Consider the following 16,359-nt stretch of genomic DNA (forward strand, 5'->3'; position numbering starts at 1 on the left):
TGTGTAAATCTGTCTAGGCAACATTATGCACTGATTTGCAATTGCAGTGTAACAACACTGAATTTGGGGGAAACAGCGGATACCTTTCTGCTCCTAATTACAGCTTTCATCTGCTGCTAACTGATAAAAGGATGTGAGAAAAATCTCATTCCTAGGGAAAAAGACTTTCTGCCCCATCTTTGCTTTGGGCCTTGAAGAGAAAATAATAGGAGAGCTGTAATGGCCTTTGAATGGTCCATCTTTCTTCAAGAAGGGTTCAAAAATATCTAATCATTCTTGACAGAATCAGTTCAATGTTTCTTTAAAATCATTTAGCGATAGAAACTCCACAGCCTCTGTATATAATGCATTTCATTGCTTGTCATTCCACGCCACTCAAAAGGGTTTTCTTCTAATACTTGACTGAATTGTGCTTACACCAACTAGAGGTTTTTTCCTGTCTCTGGTGGTGTACATTATTTTCTTCTTTTTGGCAGCTCTTTGCATAGTTATAATAATGTCATCTAAAACATTATTTATTGTCAGTTGTTGACTATATTTTGTCTTAAAAAAATAATCCTCTGGTTTTTTTAAATATCAAGGGATCAGTGTCAGCCTCCATGTTTATATATGTCACTCCTTACCTGCACTGCCAGTAGTGTAAGTGGAGAAGCTGAAAACTCTCGGAATAACCCAGGCTGGAAGGGACCTTGAGAGGATACCTGGTCCAATCTTTAATAGGAAAGGGAGCCTAGATAATATGATCCAACATGCTGTTCACTCGGGTCTTGAAAATCCAGTGATGGGGACTCTGCCACATCCCTGGCAAGGTTGCTGCAGTGTTTAATTTTTCTCACTGTAAAAAAAACAACTGTTTATTTTACTGAGATGAAATCTCTCCCAATGCAACTTGCACTCAGCTGCATCCTGTCTTCTCCATGTAGCTCCTTGTGAAAAGAGAGCATCCATCCCTTTTTAGGCATCCTTTAAAGTACTGGAATAATAAGATGAAGTTCTTCATGAGCCTTTCCTTCTCAGGGAAGCTTAGGATGAAATATAACTTCTGTATTCTAGACATGAATGGTTTCATCCTCTTTTCTGTGACTCTAGTGCAAAATATGTAATCTGTACATAATACTTCTCTTCAGTTATCTGTTCTGCAGCATAAACAACCGCAGTTTTTTCTGTTGTTTTCCTCACAGTTTGTTTTCTCTACACCTTTGCTTATTCATACTGATTGTTTAAGTGATATCTTTTTTCTTCCCTGGTACTTTCCAGTTGACCCTTGTATCTCTGGAATAATGATGGCCAAGGCTTAGCACAATATTCTAGCTGAGGCTTTATTACATCTGAGCAGGGTGGGAAGATGGTGATTTTACTCTTTGACCTGTCTGAATTTCTTGACTCATAGGCAGCTTTTATAGTGTTAGAATTCCAAGCCCTGTGTTTTTCAGTTCTGCTGCCTGAACTGTTATTCTGTAACTTGTTTGCCTATGCTCTCATTCCTACCTGTCATATAGAACAACAGTGTGTATGTGATATTGTGAAATATCATCAGTGCTCCACCCTGTTTAGTTCATGCCCCATGCTATGTGGTGAACACTTTTTGATTCCTATATTGATTCCTATATTCCTTTTTTTAAGCTGACAGGAGTTACACGTAAATTTAGTACTTTTCCTCACTGACCTAGACAACACAAATGCATTTTGATAAATTAAACTTTTGAAGAATATTCCCTGATTCCTCCGTGTGGTCTATTAGGTTACTGATAATTGTGTTCTTCCACTAGGGTCATATTTTACATTAAGCTAATTTAACACACATTTCCCTAATTTATTATGAAAATGATACAGGGCAGAATAAGAAATCTTGATAAAGTATATGTCTACTGCTACTTGCCATCTTTTGGATTGGAGACCTTACCCATTAAAAATGAGCTGTCAACTTTTAAGATGTCACTGGGTGAAGTCAGGGCAGAAATCTTCACTTCTACGAGGATGCTCTGGAGAAGTTTTCTCTGCTTACCAACAAAGCCCCAGAAGTGCCTTCCCTGCTAACATTCCAGTTGGTCTGAAGTTTTGGATGAGAACTTTATGAAACAGCTTTCTGAGAATTCTTCTCATGCTGAAATAACAAGACAAAAAGAGATGAGAGCATAGAGCTCCTCTCTATTACAACTTCTAGCCTTACATACAGGGATTTGCACAGAGGAATTAGGATTCTGGGTGTATATGAAATAGTGTCCCAAGGGAAATAAGCATGTCACTCAGCTTGAGAGGTTGTACAGCTTGAAAATAGTAGAAAACATGATGTGGAATCATATGCTAGGAGATAAGATGCTTTTTTCTCTATCTCTGCTTCAGGAGTTGAACTGGAAGCAAATTTGAAAACCTTTACTAGGCAACAGAAAAGATCAAGAAATATAGTATATGTATAGGAGGGCTTTTGGCAGAACCAAGTGTATGTACTAACTGGATAATAGAAACAGAGGCTTAATGTAAAGCAGGAACTTTCCAGATGTCTTGTGTTTTGATTTTTTTTTTTTTTTTTGGAAGATCTCATGCTTAGTCTGTTTTTTCAGTCTTTATGGACAATAGCTTTTTGACCTCTAGTTAAAATGCCTTTTCCCAAGAAAAGGCACAACCACTATTATTTTTCTGGCATCTATTCTTGTGTAACATATGGATATGTCCCTCTGTGGAGGTTGTGTTGTCTGTCTCAGCTGCTATTCCACATTGATAAAAATACTGGTTCTCTTCTCACTTGTATATATTAACAGCTTGGGTGTAAGTGAACATATATGCCACAGGTTCTGGAGACTTATGATCTCCAAGGAAGAAAAAATACCTCTGTTTATTATGGTGTCTCTCATGTGGTTCCCTTGTGCAGCTGACAAAGGGAAAATTAGCAGATGGTGTAAAACTTCTCCAGTTATTAGCAGGCAGCACTATGAAGTCTATATGTTTTTTCCTTACTGCAGCTGAGCCACTTCTGAAGTTCTGTAACCTGTCTCTTGATCTAGCGGATTTTTTTTTTTTTTGGATAATCTGGTTTTTCCTCTACTTTGTTTGATGACAGGAATATACCCATTCTGACATTAACAAACCCAAAATTTACCAGCCAAACAAAACCAACCAGCCAGTCCCCAGGGGCAGTGCAGAGGAAAAAGGAGAAAAAACATTACATCTTTATGAAGTAATGTCCTCTGGCTGCTTGAACCATATCAATGCAAGCTTACTTCTGCTGGTTCTGGTAAGCCGCTCCCTGGGGAGTGTTCTGTGATGCCGACAGTATTAACAGGAGGAGCTGCACACCAGGATGTCTTTCCCTTTTTTTGATTGTTCTTTTCTTGTGTGTGTATATATATATATATATATATATATGGGATACAATACATATTCCTCCCATTGTCAGGTTAGACTGTCAATTACTGTAATATTTCACACAGAATAGCTATGTACTTTCGTAGCTCTCTTTTTTTTTTTCAGAAGCTTGACCCATCCTCAAATGTCCCAGTTGAAGAGTGAACAAAGATAATAGAACATAGTGGAAATCATTATTGGACAGTTGACTTCATCTTCCCCTGAAGCTGTTTAAATGCATTGGCTACACTTCAACCTCTGTAGTATTCTTGTATGAGAAAGTATTATCACACAGTGGTTGTGGCTGGAGTATTATAGATACGGGGACTGGGATCTGAGCTGGTGAAATACTCAATATTTTCCCTTTACTGAAGTGTAGCATCTCCTCTCTTCTACCTGTTTACTCACAGTCCATAAAGACACAATCTGTTTGAAAATATGTATATTGTTGTCCTATTTTGAAAGGAAACATGGGAAAATGAAAATGGGAGAATAGATTTTACAGTGTATATAGGAGCTTTAAAAAAAGTATATTTTTATATTACTAACCTGTCAATAAAGTGCAGCCACGCAGATAACTGAACAGTGATCATCAGTAGATCTGGGGATGATAGGGAAATTTCCTGCTAATACTCTTCCAGTACTGCTGTCTTTGGAGAATATTTCACCTAATAAAATTATCATTTAATAATAAAATACATTGTACACAGTGAAGTAGCAACCTGAGGAATACCAGTGTTTACTGTGATGCTCATTTTGTGTAGAAACATGAAAAACATCTTTGTAAATAAGCACCTAAATATTAACTAAAAGTCAAAGAAGCTAAAGAGTGTGTAATATGAGAGGGTTTGAAGAAGTTAGGCAGAAATTCATAAGGGAATTGTTTATGGGACTCAAAATTCAATGTACTTTGCTGCTGTTTGTAGAAAGTGATGAGATTTATACCTGGATTTTGACTATGCAGACTTCAGTATCCTAATGGCTGGAGTAGCTATCTTTCACAAGGACTTTGAATGTGCATGCTGAAGCCAAGCAACAGCCCGGGAGTGGAGTGTTCTCTAGTCATTATGAGCTGTGTCAAAGGTATGAGACATGCAGGGAGATGAAATGCTGGCAGGAGAACTGTGGTTAGCTACAAGGCAGCGTTGCAGCCATTATTTTGTTGAACTGCGGTCTCAGCTGTAACTCAGTCTAGAAGATCTGTGCAATCCTGTGGTGTACCTGCTGCATTTCCTTTTCCATACCATTTAGTTGGTGTCAGGTTGAGAAAAATCACTTGTAGTGGAGTCTAAGAGTTCTGCATATCAAAGAATGAATGTGTGTTGTCTGTGGGTTTTGGTTTTCCACATGCTGACAATCCTCCCACTAAGTCAGCAGCGCAGGCTCGGGGCCTTTGCTGTCACAGTCATGCTGTACAATGTTGTGCCACTTGCTGTGTTCAACAGGGTACCTTTGTTACGAGCACTCTCAGCGTTGTGCTTTATAGATTCATCTTTTAGAACAGAAAAAAAAAAAAAAGACAAAACCACAAAAACAAACTCATAAATCACTGTTAGTAAAAATCAGAGCAGTTTGCTCTGCATAGGCAGACTTGTGCAGAGTCATGTGCATCACAGCATACTCATGCTGTCTCTGCCTTAATGAATCCTGTCAAGTTGCTCTCTATCATCCTTACTATTATTCACTGAGCAGCAATGGCAAAATATGTTAAAGCCCTAAAGGACACTTTTCGTCCCTAAACTTTAGACTGTCTCTTCTTTAGAATGTCCCATTCTTTAGTATTCCATTTTCAAAAGCAGTTTATTTACTTTAATAAGTTAGGGGTATAGATCCCATTTTCAAAACTGAAATAAGGCCCCTAAAATGTAGTGAAGCAGTTAGGTGGATTTTCCAAATCAGTGTTACCCTTCGATGGTGTTGCAAACACAAATAATTTAGGGAGTCAAGCTCCAAAGCTCAAGGGATGTATAATGTGTCTGTGCATGCAGGTGTGCACAAAGCAGGGCTGTTCCCCGAGACTGCTACTTTGGCATGGAAGATGAGATCCCAGGTGAGGTGCTGTGTGTGAGGGTGTGCTCATGAAGGTTGTAGGAGCTCACTGGAGAGATCAGCTGTGAAAATACCAGACAGTTCTCCTGATCTCTTGAGAAGAGTGATGGAAAGTAGCTGCCAACTTGCAAAGCCACTACTGATGTCACAGTAGTCCAATCTTCCTTTGTGTCTTTCAACTGCATGATTTTTTCACTCCTAATATATGAGAGAGTCAACAGGCTGCCTCTGTGCTCAGTAGCCAGTGCAGTCTCCTGCAGGATGTGTATGAAAAACTCCCACTGAATTGTAAGTCTTGAAAAGAGGAAGAAAAGCGGCCATCCTTGAGCTCTCTTACCCCTGCAAGGACAAAGCAAAGCCTAGCTTCTCTTCACCTGTGGCAGAGAAAAAAAAGCACAGTTAATCATAAAATCTTAAGATGGTTTGTGTTGGAAGGGGCCTTAAGGATCATCTAGTTTCAACTCTCTGTCAAAGTTTTTGCAATGTTTCTATTGCTTAAAGAAATAATAAGTAGCAGGTAAAGCACTCTTTCCTCTGGGGATCAATTACTTCAAAAAACACATTCACTGAAACTGGCCAAAGTCTCTCTTACAAGTACTGTGATCAAAGTGTCACTGTAAGCCCAAATCCCAGAAAGTGAACTTGGGGCCAAGTGCAGTGAAAAGAAGAACATACTTCTGCTCAGGGATTATTACTGATTTTTATTATTACTGATTATTACTGGTTTTCATTTCTTGTTTGTAGCTCAACCTCAGATTAAACAGCAGCAACAGTACCTGATGTTCTCTCTTGATTTGAAATAATCACTTTTGATAACATACTGTTCTCCCAGCCTTATTTATTGTGAGGGATGCACAAGGCTCGGTGTGCAGATTCAGAAGATGAACTCTGCCAGCACATCAACCCCTATTAACAAGCAACAATGCCTCTTACCATGTAAATGCAGGAGAAGTTGCCAAGTGAAGGCAGCTAGAGTTGACTTAAATAGACAAGATGCAACTGTGTGTAGAAGTGTATTACAAAATACATAGACAAAAACTGAATTCTAACTCTGAATTCTAGCTTCACTAATAAAAAGTAAAACCTTTCACAGAACGATTGCTTGGAGATGAAAAATTAGCTTCAAGTTCCCTGCAGAGAAAGAGAGGTACAGAGCCTCTTCATGTACCTGTGAAGGACCTGACTTAGTACAGCATGCTTCATGAACTGAGGTACAAATTGCATCTTCTTTTCTGCTATGTGAAATGGGAGCAGCAGTAATAGATGGGGGTTCTGAACTCATCTCAGCCTCAGGTTAGTTTGAATCCAAAGCTTCCCTTTCCCTGAATGGGTCCCTTAGCTCTGAAGGTGAAAAAGGAAATTTAATGGAGAGCACCTTGCTGTTGAACAACACCATTATCTTGTTAGAAGTGTGGCTGTGGCTGTGGGATGAGAAGGGCCTATTCAGGGAGCATGGCCTGTTCAGGATTGTTTATTTGGCAAATTCTGAATAGCAAGAATACCCAGAATTAGGATCAGGCTGTCACAAAGAGCTGTCACTGGGGATGAAGACACCTCCCTTATGCTTTGCTAACATGACAGGGCCTGCACAGCTGTATGAAGTGTGTCAGACTCTTCAGGGTGCATCTTCTGCAGGAGTGTTTGCTGCATCCATCAGTTGAATTTGTATGGCAGCAGCTTTAGTGCAGATGTGGGGTATAACCAGTACCCTAATTTGGTCCTGGCTTTCATTAGTGTACATGGATGGGGAAGAAAGGCCTGGTTTCATGCTAATGTTACTGATTAAGTTGTCAGGTATGAGGACTCACCTAGCTTGCAGGCTGAGCAAAATTTGAGTCTGGAAATGTCTAAAGCATGAAGTGTGAATTCCAAGATAGTTTTTACAGAAGCTTTTCAAAATAGAGCTGTATGACTTTCCCACTGATAAAAATAAAAATGTTCACTTTTTGGTAATGTGGTACTCATCCTATGATCACATTTTCAGCAGCAGATGATATATGATATTATATAGTTTAATACAATAATATTGCCTGTCATAACTGCTTTTAGCAAAATAAAATTATCTATGCCAAATAGAAAGATGATATAATTACAGTGAAGACTATATTTATCACTGAAGTCCTTCATGTATTCAAGTATAGAGACCAGGATTAAATAAAGTGCTCAGAATTGTGTGCAAAAGGGATTTGTGGACTAGGGTTATTTATTTAGTACCCAAAATTCTATAAGAACAGAGCAAAGCATGAATCTTTTCCCAGATCTATTAAAATCTGAAGTTGTGAGTCGAGGAGACACCTCGTAGTGTGAAATCTCTTGGGACCTGATCCTCTATTTATATAAACCATCACATCTTCAGTTTGTGTAAGTTTTGCTAAGGATCATGCTCTAAAAATTTCGTCATGAGAACAGATGTTTCCAGGGTAAAGGCCCTAAATCAGATGCCTTTGGGCTTTTAGACTCCATAGCTCTGTACAGGAACATCATCCTTTCTTGACAGAGCACTTTCCTGTTTTTAGTCAGTGCATCTCCGTTAAGATCAAAGACTTCTTCTTATGGAAGAAATGCTGATGGGAGCCCAGTGCTGCTCTTGCTAGTGGTGTCAAAAGGGTGGCTGTCTGTCATAAGAGAAAAAGAACGTGGAAACACAAAATCACTTTTCAGTGAGTTTTCTTTGGAGGTTTTAATGTACCTGAAAGAACAAAAGCTATGCCAAGACACTTCTGCTAGCAAAGCAATTGGCCCTTTTGCCATCTGTGATTCCAGTCAGGAATTTGCTGCTAGAAACAACATGTGCATAGGTGGGCTAGTGGTGGAGCTGTAATAGAAGCTGTGGCTACTGCAGGTTAGGCTTGTGTTCCACTGGGCTCCCCAGGCTTCCCTGCAGCCTGCAAGGCTGCCCAGAATATTCCTGGCACTAACCAAACTCCGTATGTCTCTCCTAAGCGCTGTGGCAGAAGGGGGTTGTTTCTGTACTTGTGTCTGAGGCAGGGAAATGCTCTGGTAACAGAAAATGGGGCTTTTATGAACTATTTCCTGGCACCCATAAAGGTGCATATTGAAAATGAGATTTTTCTACTGTAAAAAAGGCTAACCCTGGAGACTTTTGAATTGATGTTTTCCCAAAGGCTCACAAACTGTCTAAAGAATTTGCACCAGGTCATGCAGTAAGTGGATTCTGAAGCTAGATTTCCTGACTATCTGTTTCTTCTTCTGAAATTTATTCACTATCATTTTAGCAAAGAAAGGAGAACAAGCTACCCAAACCCTCTGCCAAGGTTCTGTCAGCTTTACGAGCCATTAGCACTACTAAAAGCCTGTAAGGACTTTCTTTTCCAGCAGACTTGGTACACAGATGTTGTCTACAGGATCTTCTCTAATGAACATATAAAATTTTTGAAGCAGTATACATCAGTGTTTCATTTGCTCTCGCTGGGTAGTTGCAATCCTTGGACATATCTGAAGCTTACTGCAAAACTCCCATGCGTTCATGAGGATAAGCCTCTGCCCTTGGGCATGTTTATATTTTTGTTTATATTTTTGTTTTTCTTCAAAATGTTAATTAACTGATCAAATGACACAAGGTGTGTGTGTGGTGCCTGGAGGCTTACAGGGCACACGAAGCTTTGCAAGGCTGGCAATCCCTGTGTCTCTTATGTTACAATGCATGTAAAAGGCAGTCAAAAATCACACGATGGTTAGGTCTGGAAGGAGCCTCAAGCAGCACCCAGCTTCTCCACAATGCAAATAACATGCAGTTGATTTCCAAAGAACCCCTTGCTCACACTGGCAGAGGTAAACCATCCTTTGTGCTGATATGAACCCCACTGGCTGCAGTGAGATGCTCCAAAATCTCAGTTCAGATGCACAAATTGAGCCAGTGATACAAGTTTAGGAATGAGCCAGCAAGTTGGATTCACTTAGAATCAGTTTTATTGCCAGGTAAGAAATTCATAGTAATATAGTGAATACATATGTTTACAAATAAACATTCTTAAAAAACAAACAAACATTTTATTGTAGGAAGTATTATTGGTATCATAAACTCTGTAGTTAACAAGTATTAACACGGGTTTACTTACAGAACATACAGTTACTAAAATATTTCCACATAAAATATGCTCAAGTTACACGAAACCTGTGTGAATTAGAGTGCAGCTGTAATGTGTATCTAAAGCATATGGATTAACAGCAACATTCCATAAAGGGTCAAATTAAGTCAGCCAGTTGTAAAGGCAATAAAGATTAAAGGAATAAAAGTAAGATAGTGGAGAGTCTGGGTTGTGTGCAAAGTATTTGTCTTGTGGGCTTTGTCCACTTCTGATAGTCTGAAAACATATGATCATAAAATTTAGCAGCACACTTATGGAGAGATACCAGTGCTCTCAGGATGCAAATCAATCTTGATATAGCTAAAAAAATGGTATCTCTATTTAACCAGATTTCAAAATCTTAGCCCTTGCATCCTTGACTAAGCAGAAGCACTGACAGTTGAGTAAGAAATGCCACCTCCAATTCTTCTTACAACATAACAGTTCTCTCTCCTCCCTGAATACTCTTCCAGACCTGATCTCCTGAAGAATTGACAGCTGGTGAGAATGCAACTGTAGTTGGACAGCTAGTTGGGATTTAGCCAAATGACTTGTGTTGGGGGAAGGGCAGGAATTTACTGAAAGACTGAATGCATTGCCTGCCATCCCATCCCAATTCTGTCTCTTTGTGGATGTGCTGAAGCCCAGGACTGTGAGTTTGCTACCAGTGCCCAGTTCAAGAGTGGTTTTACTCACACAAACAGGGCATCCTGCTCATCAGAATCACAGCCAAGACCATAAGTCCAATTGTTTATTTAGTTTAACCCCAGATCTCTGATGTTTGAGGCTGGACCAGCCTCTTCCACCACACAGCCCACCAAGAGGGAATGCCACTAGAGAAAGCCAAACGATAGAGACAATATACCAGATAACATTTACTTGAACTACAGAGAACTACCATGGCTAAAAGCAAATACAAAATGAGAGACTAGAGGGGAAAAGCTGAAACTGGGAAAATGAAGGAGCTAACTAAATAGTCTTGACTGTGCAACCACTGCATGGAGATGTAGTCCAGTTTCCTTTCAGAACAAACAGAGGAGGCTGAGCAGGGCAGAACCCTTGTCATCCTTAGCAAAACATGAGGAAATAGCTTAAAGGAACAGAGGGGTCACTTTGAAGAACAAGACTGTCATCGAACAATAGTAATACAGTAAAGGCACCACCCACGCTTAATTTCAGTCTGAAGCAGTTGAAGATAGGCAAAACATTTAGGTGAAGAAAAAATCCTGACAGTCTGCAAAGTGAGACTTGTTACCATCTGCCTGAAAACAGGAGGACTGAGAGGGAATATTCTGATGCCCTTTTTCCCCCAGCAGCTTTCTGTGTCATATGAAGTGTCTCTTCTTATTTTGGAGGTTCCCAAAAATTTCAAATCAAACGAAGTAAACTGAAATGAAATCTTCTGCTGTTATCATCCTGCAGAATTCTCTACCAGCCAGAAAGGTCCCATATGCTCTTAATCATAACAGTCTTCATAAATTCCTTGTGAAAGTGTCTTTGCCCCTTATTGTATATATATTTTTTGCGTTCTCTATAGGATTGTGTGAAAGTACAATAATAGATGTTAGGGATCGTACCAAGATGTTTTCTCTCAGTTTTTCACAGGTCTAGTAATTATTAATAGGTTTTATACAAAATTCCTCTCTGAAATAATATATTACAGTATATTTTTCTCTCTCTCTTCCTCTGTCTCAAGGCAGGAACATAGTGTAAATGTTTAAGCAGACATAAAGTTTCTCTAGATTGTGCTACTTCTCATCATGGATTTTAGTTTCAAGTAAAAAAATTTAGTCACAAGGGTTTGTGTTCCATTGTGAAATACAAATGGAGTTTATAATTCAACCTTCAGTGTGTATTGCTGAATGGTATTAACCCACTCTTCAGCCTACAGCTGGCTGGATACCAAGAGTGTCCAAGGTGGAAGTTCCTTCCTTCTGTTTCCTCTTTTTTTTTTATTTCATATTTTTAATTTTTTTTTTTTTTTTTTTGCCTTTCAGTTGAGTGTTTGTGTTGTGTATACATTTGTGTGTGGTTTTTAAAGGATTTCATTAGAAAAAAAAAAATAGAGAAAGAAAACAAACTCAAACAGTTACTTCTGTCTTGCTGTTGGTTATGAAGTATGGCTGTGGGCCCAAGTAGTGCTGGCTCCGGGTGGTCAGCGGGTCACTTAGCGTCGGGTCTCCCATGCCGTGCTTGCCCTTGTTTGTGAACGCTTGCCGCCTCAGGGACGGGTCATTGGGATCCCAGGTCTTGTAGTGTGTGTTGTAGCCCAGGGGGTGTGTGTGTATCTTCCCCATGCGGGATTTCCCGTTCTGCCGGGTGAGCCCGCTGTCGATGGTGTAGGCCCTCTCGTCGTCCAGGCGCACCGGGTGGAGGGGCAGGCTCCCCTTGGCAGCCAGCTCGGCCAGGTGTCGGCGCTTGGTGTAGAAGTCATCGTTGACTTTGTCAGCTGTTTGGGGTCAAAAGGGGGAGGGGACAAAAAGAATCAGTTGGACACAAGAAAAATGGTGAACAGTTTACAGTAGGTCTTACACTACTTGCAGTTCCATCTGCAGACCAGAACATTCACAGGTACATCAGTAAGAGCAGTCCACAGCACCTCCCAGCCCTTATTTTTGCTCTCAAACAGAGTTTCAGGTGCCGTTGTGCCAGGCTTTCATACATGCAGACAAAACCCTGTTGCCCTTGAAGAAAAGACTGTCCCTGCCCCAAATCACTCAGGTTGTGTTGACATTTACATTATGGGGAGAAGTCTTATGAATCTCATGGCTGTTCATGTCACATAGCATGGGAAATTTGGGAAGCCTACAGAAGTACACAGGCTTTCCTGGGAATACTGCAGCATCTTGGGTTGCATTGCTGTGTGAGAGCACATCCCTTTAAATGCAAAGTGACTCGTGGGTGTTTAACCCAGCCAGCTGTAAGGTCTGGTGGTGTGTGATGAGGTGGAGCTGGTTTTGTTCAATAATGCCTCAAGGCAATGTTAAGAATGGGATCTCTTCTCCTAAATTCTCACTAATGCTTTATGGGGCTGAAAATACTTTGGGTTGTTGAAGGTTGGGTATTTACCCTGTGATTTTACAGACCATGAAAATCCTAAATTCCAGGCTCCGACATCATTTTCTGGGGTCAGTGCCACTAAGACATACAGCAACAGCCCTGCCAACAAATACTGCATTGCAGTTCTCAAATCAGAATTCTGCCCTCTGTAATTTCCTAGGCAAGTGTCTTCCAGTGCACGCTTTTGCTCAAGTTTGTTGTTATTACTGGCATTTATTTGGCCTTGCTTGAAAGTATGAACCAGGCTTAGGAAGCTAAAGGCATTCTGCAGCAATCCGACAACTAATTTCGATTTTGAGACTGAGGTTTAAGGAAAGCTTAACTGAATTTCATTTTTAAGATCTTTCCTTTTATGTAAAGAGTGTTTATTTTCCCCCTTCAAAAATTTGGGTGTTCATTTAAGATAGTGCCAAATACATAGATCAGCTGGCACTGTGTTAATCAGCAGTGGTGTGCTTGGAATATATATTGTGTCAGCCTGGATTTGACTTCTGCTGTGCCCTGGCTGGATCCATCCATTTTCCTTGAAGCCATGCTACGTAAGATTTCTTTGAAAAGAAGTACATGTAGCTGTCTGTACAGCTCAGCTCTTCCAGCCTTCATGAGGTTTTTAATTCCCTGCACTGTTTTTTGTAGCTTCCCTTTTCTGCTCTCACCCAAGTATTCCTAGGAGGCTTTTGTTGCACTTTGAATTTCCTCCTTGTCTCTAGTTCTGAACTGGATTTTTATGCAAGACAGGGAAATTCCCAGGAGCACCGTATTAATCTTCAAGATCAGGCTTCAGTTGTGCATCCCCCTTGTCCTGGCCCCTCAACAGGGAGGAATATTACCAAAAGCAGTTGCTATTTATTATCTCATGACATTTTTTGTACAAATGACTGTGCAAGTGGACTATGCTCTTAAATCCTTAATTTTGTCATTAAAGAGGTGTTTCCTCTCCAATGGATTGAAATTGCTCATTTCTGTGCTGTCAGGCTGGGCTTTGTGTGTTTTACCCAACTCCATCTGTTTCCTTTTTCAGTCATTGAGTGAATGCTTTTCTATAGCATACAGGTGTCTTCTTGAAACGAAACTAATCACAGCATGTAGATAATGGCCTGCTCTCATTTCAGCCCAGGGCGTGCAGTTGCAATTGCTGATAGACCTGTCATGTGTTACAAAGAGAGTCTGTGAAGTTCTGCTTTGATTTTGGAGTGAGTTGTTTCATTTAGAGAGCTGTAATCTGAATAATCAAGAAGTTGTACCTATTTCTCCCTGAAAGAGCTGTTTCCAGTTCTACATGTGGCTTGTCCTTTTAATTTGTTAATATTCTCTGAATGTCACAGAACCATTATGAATAAAAACAGGGTAGAAATGCATTTGCATTGCTATTATCTCATTAATCTGTTATCATTAATTGAAAAAAATGGTTGCAGAAAAGTCACTGTGAATATTCACAGAAGTCTTTTATAAATTTTTACATCAAAGGCACTGCAGGCCAGCTGTTAGGGGAGACAGTTTCCATGTCGTATGACTTAGACCTTGGCTATTTATGAGAAGTCACACTAGCTTATATAATTTAAATTCAGCACAGTTAATTATGTCCAGCTTTTAACAGAGATACATTTGTATGCCTGTTTCACATTTAAATTAGTTTAATTTGCATACAAAATTTAAAAACTTAGCTAATCTAACATAAGAATAATGTGTAAGTTTGTAGTTTTAATTTTATCTTAGTTATGTTGCAGCAATTTGTCTTCTGTAGCCAAGATCTTTAATCAGCTGCAAGGTAAATAATGACTTCTTTTTCTAGAAATAGCAGTGGTGATGCAGCTATGTAAATAACGACCACAAATTGCAGATATTTTTATTGCCTGGCTTTTCCTGCCATTTTTCTCTTTGAGGTCGAAACAAGTTCAAGCTACATCCTCAATTTCTATTAATTTTTTCTCACTTGCACCTTTTCCTACTGCAATGCCCCTGGGTCTCTGAATTTTATCAGACATTAAATGTGCTACTCAGATCTCCAATCACACCGAGGATGGTGTCCTACAGAAGAGTAAATTGTATTTCTGTTGTATGTAAAGAAGACCTTCACTGCTGAAACAGGTAGGAAGAAATCAGCCTCACAAGGACTGTGCCTCTGACATGTCTGAAGTTGGTTTTGCTCCTGTTTATGCCATGTTCTAATGCCAGATTTTAAACTCTGTTTCTGTGGAAAACCACAGAGAAAGTGATATGACTAATTCTGTAAATTTAGTTCTATTAAAGTTGCTTTAATTAATATAGTCCATAGTCCCTTTTGAGGGACTTCTCAACTTTCCAGTTTCTCTGGAAACTGGGTTTGATGAAAACAAACCAGGATGTGAACTGTAAATCCTCATCAGCAAAGTCAAGCAGAAAGCTGGCAAACAGCTGCCAAGAGGCTGATTTTGTGTTTTGTGTGGCAGTGCCAGTGTGGGAGAGCCACTGTTTGTGTTTGTCCTGATCAAGTGAGGCTTTGCCTGAGGACTCTTCCCTGTGCCTCAGAGTTCAGTGCTGGCAGTGAGAGGCAGCCCTGTGCTGGATGTTTTAACCTCCCTTGATCCTGTTTGCCTTCTGCTTGCACGTGCAGGTGTGCACGTAGGCACAGGTACCAGAAATGGGGGGGAAGAGATACCCTGGAGCAAATAGGAGCAAAATCAGCAGTGATAAAACTGAATTGTTCAGTTGTTCAAGAGGGCTTTTGGCAACTCTTAACACCATCCTTGATCTTTCATGCAGGTTTCCTAATAGCAGTGGGCTGTGCCCCATGTGAGTGACCTGATGCTACTACAGTATAGGAACAGGTTTTTTTACTTTTCATTCTCAAAGCAGAAAGGATTCAGAACAGCAATACTGAGCACGGTTTTGTAACAAATGTTCTACCAGGAAAAGTGTATTAATAGTATCCTGAAGCCAACTACTTTAAAAGTCAGCTGTGAATCTGAGGGAGTTTGTTTTTCTTCTTAAGCAGACCCTATAAATATTTTGTGGACTTTAAACATCCAAGGAAATATTTTGGAGTTAGAGGATGGATTTTTTGTGACCTTAGGTTCATGACTCAACTTCCCTCTGCCTTGGTTTCACCTGCTGTAAAATGAGCTGTTAGCATATTGGAGGAGGTAGTTGTGTTAGGAAGCTGAATTGCTACTTGTAGAGTATTCTGAGATTTTGGATTAAAGGTGCTATAGAAGTGCCTTTTGCACTGGCTTCTGTATTTTGATCAGTAAACAAATGGTTTAAAGATATCTGTTGTGTTTGATAAAGGAGTAAAGAGTTATAATTGAAACATTGCCAAATAATAATAGAAGAAAGGCTTTAATTCCAAGTATTATTGTGCCCCTTCTTCTTGATAACTAATTATAAAGATGTTCTCAGTTTCAATATTTCTGTAAGGCTTTTACTTCTTTAAGGTCCTGCACCCATAAATTTAGTTACTGTTTTACTGTTCATCTGGCATGACGTGGAAGTCTCATATCTTTCTCCATAATCCATAGTTGTGTAATTAAAGCATGGAAACCAGAGAGTCCCTTATCAAGTAAATACCATGGATGAAAATGTATTTTCTTGAATATCAGTGGCAAAAATCATTGTGGCTGCCAAAGGGCCAGAATTTCTCAGTTAGCTTATTTGACTATAAGCTGTATTTGAGAGGTAGCCCTGAAACTTTGTCATGTTCTGTTCCCCAGTTTAAACAGTCTTCAATGTCACTGTGTAAACACTTTTGGCATAGAGTCATGTGGCCATGCCTTATCATTGTGAATGCTTACTTTTCCTTGTAAAATACTACAGGGGGTTTTAGCTCTTTTCCTTACTGACA

At 39.7% G+C, this 16,359-nt stretch overlaps 1 protein-coding gene across 2 annotated transcripts in view; it reads right to left on the reverse strand.

Moving 5' to 3' along the window:
* Positions 1-11,560: 11,560 nt before the first annotated feature.
* Positions 11,561-16,359, reverse strand: part of SHISA9 (shisa family member 9) — a 175,433-nt gene continuing 170,634 nt past the window's right edge. For both annotated transcript variants that reach the window (XM_058849866.1, XM_058849865.1), the window contains one exon: positions 11,561-11,928. In XM_058849866.1, coding sequence (XP_058705849.1) covers positions 11,561-11,928 — 368 coding nt within the window. The remainder of the gene's footprint in view (positions 11,929-16,359) is intronic.

The sequence above is a fragment of the Poecile atricapillus genome, chromosome 14 (assembly GCF_030490865.1).
Source record: "Poecile atricapillus isolate bPoeAtr1 chromosome 14, bPoeAtr1.hap1, whole genome shotgun sequence".
Lineage (NCBI taxonomy): Eukaryota > Metazoa > Chordata > Aves > Passeriformes > Paridae > Poecile > Poecile atricapillus.